Source organism: Bidens hawaiensis, unplaced genomic scaffold (genome assembly GCF_021521415.1).
Source record: "Bidens hawaiensis isolate Kalapana, Puna unplaced genomic scaffold, B.hawaiensis_p1.1 tig00030763_1, whole genome shotgun sequence".
Classification (NCBI taxonomy): domain Eukaryota; kingdom Viridiplantae; phylum Streptophyta; class Magnoliopsida; order Asterales; family Asteraceae; genus Bidens; species Bidens hawaiensis.
This window is the reverse complement of record NW_027495132.1, coordinates 46,893-52,092: the sequence shown is the minus strand read 5'-3', so window position 1 is coordinate 52,092 and position 5,200 is coordinate 46,893. Positions and strand designations below refer to the sequence as shown.

At 37.9% G+C, this 5,200-nt stretch overlaps 1 protein-coding gene across 1 annotated transcript; it reads left to right on the top strand.

The window, feature by feature from the left end:
- The first annotated feature begins 3,511 nt into the window (after nucleotides 1-3,511).
- LOC143580922 (pentatricopeptide repeat-containing protein At5g59600-like) lies at nucleotides 3,512-4,978 on the top strand. Its single transcript, XM_077063828.1, has one exon. It carries the CDS (start codon nucleotides 3,512-3,514, stop codon nucleotides 4,976-4,978), a length of 1,467 nt encoding a protein of 488 aa, XP_076919943.1.
- Nucleotides 4,979-5,200: the final 222 nt, after the last annotated feature.

The following is a 5,200-nucleotide window of genomic DNA, read 5'->3' as shown; positions in this document are numbered from 1 at the left end:
AAATGGATACAACCTATAGAGCAGGATTCAGTATCCTGAATGGCAAGACCTAATTTGTTCATTTATATATATGCATTAGCTATGATCATATACAATGCATGATAGTAAAAACTCAAAGTGACCCAGATTTGGTGTCTGTATCAATTTGCAAGTCATAAACCGAGACTTGATTCAGTTGTGCTTCAATAATGACCCTCTCACTCATGTAACGCCTACAAAGTTGAGGCATGCCATAAACTCAAGCTGCAAGATTTCACAATTGTATTAATATTTTCATATATTAATTATAAACTTTTAAAAGTTAAATGTAATAGATCTGCGATTTCGAGTACTTACCGGCTTTTGGTTTTGGTGTTCATTGTTTTCCTCCATTTTGGCCTGCATTAAATCATGCCATGCTTGAATCTACCTTTAATAATGGACCTTAATTACCTTATAATATGTTTCAAATTAAAATGTATATAATGTGATATACATTCTGGTGATATAAAACTTGCCTGTGAATAAGCAAAACGGTAGCAGAGGAATCCATTTCTTTATGAGCCGTATCTCTATCTGCACAGGTTCATCACATTCCTTGATTTTCAAGACGGGTTTGGTAGACATTGGTGAGCACCTACATTTAGTTATTGGTAGTTAGCTTGTTCTTATTGTATAAAGAGTGGTTTGTATAAAATGTGTGTCCATTTTCGGAAGCCTCAAACATAACGAAGACCACAAAAAACAAACCTCAACGTCAAATGTTTTATTAGTTATTGAATAAACCAGGAGGCAATTAAAGGTGTCCAAAAAGAATTAACCTCTAACATTACATGAGCATAGAATTTAGAAACTAAACAATAACAATGACAGCTACATGAGTACAAAAGCATTCCATCAAAAACACATACCTAACAGCAAACTTTAAAAATATCCCATAAGCAATTCATGGAACACCTTATGAGCACGTTTGGAACAATCAAAATACATGATTTCATGTATTCAACGAATAACTTATAAGCATACTAAGAACAATTAAAATACATGCATCTATTTACAAAGACTAAGCGCACCGTACTGGCCGGGCCACCAGCGGCTCGCAAAAACTGCAGCTCGATCATAATTTTACAAATGAAATAGATTCAAACAAAGAAAAAACCTAATCAATCAAAAGATAATTTCACAAATAAATTAATCTGATTAGTGAACAGTAATCGATTATTACTGGAGAAGGCTGGCGTTAAAGGAAGGAGTTCGTCGCAGATGCTGCGGTAGATTTGTTGGAACCGTACTATGCGTTGAGAATGTTCACCGGCGTCTCTAGGGCACTCCGTCAACTACCACGCTAAACTATTGAATTGATGCATTTAGAAACAAAAATGAATTCAATTGACTGCTTTGCTTCTCTAAATTCAAAAGAAAAAGAGTTGGGTGTTGTGTGATGTTTACCTTCAGATATGTAACTTTGGAGGCCTAGTTGAAATCAACTGGCAACTCATACAGTGCCGAATATGTACAAGGAGCAGGGGCGGTGGTGGTCGATGATGAGTGTGAGGCCAGAGCTCTCGATTCTTCTTTGGATGAAAGAGACTATAATGAAGCACACGTGCTTACCCGGGTACAGAATCTTGTACAACCCACAAATTACAAAACCTAGTGTACAAATTAGTATACACAATGTACAACCTTTTATGCAACATAAAGTTGCAAATTGTATATATATATATATAATAGGCAGCCGATCCTCCCACACCACTTTGGATCTTCATACACCACATTTTTTCCTATACGGTCATATAGCACCTGAATAATGTCAGATTGTGTCGGAGATTGTCGTTCATTGTTTGTAGTGCCTATAGCCCTATACGATCGTAGGGGCGTATAGAGCTATACAGTCGTATAGACAATTTTTTTTGAAAATTTTAAATATTAATACGTTAATATGCCAGTATAGACCTATACGGGCGTATAGGGTTATACGGCCGTATAGGACTCGACGGAGAGAAGCTAGGGTCACATGGATGATGGATTGGATGATTCGCAAGGCGACGGAGGAGTGCATTCCAGTTCCCATGGTGCCGGATATACCTGGTTCACCACCGGCACCGGAGCCACAGGCGCAGGGGCCACCACCACAGTAGTTCTTATTTTATTTTCAGTATGTGCACTATTATGAACTTTATGTATATGAACCACGTGTTAAAAACTTGATGTATTTTAGGGTGAACTGTTTACATTTATGCATGTAGAACATGTGTTTGGAGCATGATGTATTTTGAGGTGCACTTTTATTTTTATGTATGTGGACTAGATGTTTATCAATATGTTTTGGCCAAAATCCTAAACGGCAGTGGTTGGTCAAAGGCAGGCTGACGTTTTCTGCAAAAGTTTTCTATACGGTCGTATAGCCCTGTACGACCGTATAGGTGTTATGGTGTGTCAGATAGCCCTATACGAGCCATTTAATACCTATACGACTCGTATAGGTCTATACGGTCGTATAGGTTGAAAAAAATTGTTTTTCTATACGGTCATATAGCCCTATACGACCGTATAGGTGTTCTGGTGTGTCAGATAGCCTTATACCAGCCATTTAATACCTATACGCTCGTATAGGTTAAAAAAACTGTTTTTTTGTCCCCCTGTCGGTAATGCGTAGCCTATACGACCGTATATGCCTATATGAGCCGTATAAACGTATGGGGGTGGTGTAGGAGGATCACATCCCATATAATATAGGCAGCAAAGTAAATACGGATAAGGTTATGAGTTCACTAATACCTCACAAGGACGACAATACATAATATAACACGATAACAATTAAGTTTTGAATCGGCTAATCTAATCCGCTTATTAAACGTATCCAAAACATGAATCGCTTAAGAAGAGGGTTGACCCCTTAACCCGTTAAAAAGAGTTTTAGGGATAATGACCAAAATGTCCATTTCAAAGTTACTGTTTTATCCATTTAAATCTGGTATCTCCAAAATGTTCACTCCAAATCTAATTAACCCGCCTAAATAATAATAATAATTACCTTACTAGATTTTAAACCAACCATGTCACACCAACTGTTACAATTTAATCGATATGTTTTTCAAAAATCTAGTCGAACCATCTGAATTTTTGTTGGCGGCCCGCTGTGTTTCAGTCATGCTGTCATGGATGTCCCTAGCGATCCGACGTGATAGTAGTAAAAAACCAGTGGCTCAACTAGATACCAACATGTGGTATAACCTGATTATTATCTAAACAAGCTGACTGATTTTGAGATGAACATTCTAAGAAAACCATATTTCAATCGACAAAATGATTTCATTAGCCCGTTAAATACTGGGTATTTTGGTCATTTTCCCTCTATAATAATAATCTTATATATCCTTTCAATTGAAACATTTGTCATCAAAGTATGAACTACCACAAACACATTTCATCTCGTCACTTTGCCAACTTATTACAAAAATGTTTGAAATCAAAATCTTTAAACCCATGCAAACAAATCCATGCTTTAATCCTAACATCAAACACCAACATGAATTCATTCTCTCTACATTCAAAACTAGTAGCTGTTTACTCAGCCTGCAATTGCTTCACATCCGCATACTCAATGTTTCAAATCACCCAAAATCTTAACATATTCGCATACAATTGGATCATATTCTCATTAACATTCAACGGCCGGTTCAAAGCAGCAATAAAGTTCTTTAATTTACTTCAAACATCACAAACCCTAGTTCCCAGTAGCTATACTTTTTCGTTTTTGTTAAAGTGTTGTGTGGGTATGAGGGATTTGGGTAAGGGTAAAGAGGTTCATTGTATGGTGAATAAGTTTGGGTTAGGCTTTGATTTGGTAACAGTTAATGGGTTGATTGATATGTATAGCAAATGTGGGTGTTTGGGTTATGCACGCCAACTGTTTGATAAAATGCCTGAACCGGACGTTGTGTCGTGGACGAGTATGATTTCGGCGTATTCGAATGTGGGAAGGGTTCAGAATTCGAGGTTTTTGTTTGAGAGGATGAAGGTGGCCGGGTTGGAACCGAATGAGTTTACGTGGAATGCGCTTATTACCGGGTATGCTAGAGTTGGTGATTGTGACGGTGCGAGTGAGTTGTTTGATAAGATGAGTAGAACCAGGTTGATCCCGGATGTGGTTACGTGGAATGCGATGATTTCCGGGTTTGTTCAAAGTCAACGAGTAACGGAAGCGGTTGAGTTGTTTAAAGACATGTTGGCAGCCCGGGTGAAACCCAACCCGATCACCATCACGGGTTTGCTCCCTGCGTTTGGGTCAACGGGCTCAGTTAACAACGGGAAAGAAATTCACGGGCTTGTTTATAGAACACACATGTATGCTAATGTTTTTGTAGCGAGTGCACTTATAGATATGTATTCGAAATGCGGGTTTGTTAAACACGCGAGAACAGTGTTTAACATTATGCCAGTTAAAAACATTGCTTCATGGAATACAATGATTGGGTGCTACGGGAAACACGGGATGGTTGATTCGGCTATTGAGTTGTTGGATAAAATGGAGGACGAAAACGTGGAGCCGAATCAAGTCACATTAACATGTGTTCTTGCTTCTTGTAGTCATGGTGGGTTGGTCAACAAAGGGTTGACTTTGTTCAAGTCAATGAGGGAAAGTCAACGGGTCGAGATAAGACCAGAGCATTACGCGTGTGTTATTGATATTCTTTGTCGGAGCGGTGAAATTGATGAAGCGTATGATTTGGTTCGAGAATTGGGTTTGGAAGTGACTGATTCGGTGATTGGTGCATTTTTGAACGGGTGTGTGGTTTATAACCGACCCGATTTGGCGAAAAAGGTTGGTGAAGTTGTGATGAATATGGAGGTGAAGAAACCAGGTGGGTTTGTTACTTTGTCTAATGTTTATGCTGGTGAAGGAGAGTGGGCTAAAGTTGAAGAGTTGAGAGATGTCATGAAGTTGCAAGGGGTTCAAAAGCAACCTGGGTTTAGTTCTGTATACAATAAATAATATATAGGTTTTGTTTTAATGTAATTTTGATTTTTTTTTTTTTTTGGTTTTGGATTTGTGATTTTGTTGTTTTACATTATTCTTTGTTGTTTAATTGGTTACTTCTTTTTTATAGACAAGGTCAATGAGCTTGGTTACTTAAGGTTGTCAAGTAACCCTTGATATGAGTTTCAGGTTAAATGGTTTGATTTGAGTTATAGTTTTGACTTTAACAAGACAAAT

Bases quoted from the DNA above. Each gene is read 5' to 3' on its own strand.
- LOC143580922 (XM_077063828.1), top strand. From the start codon at position 3,512: ATGAATTCATTCTCTCTACATTCAAAACTAGTAGCTGTTTACTCAGCC.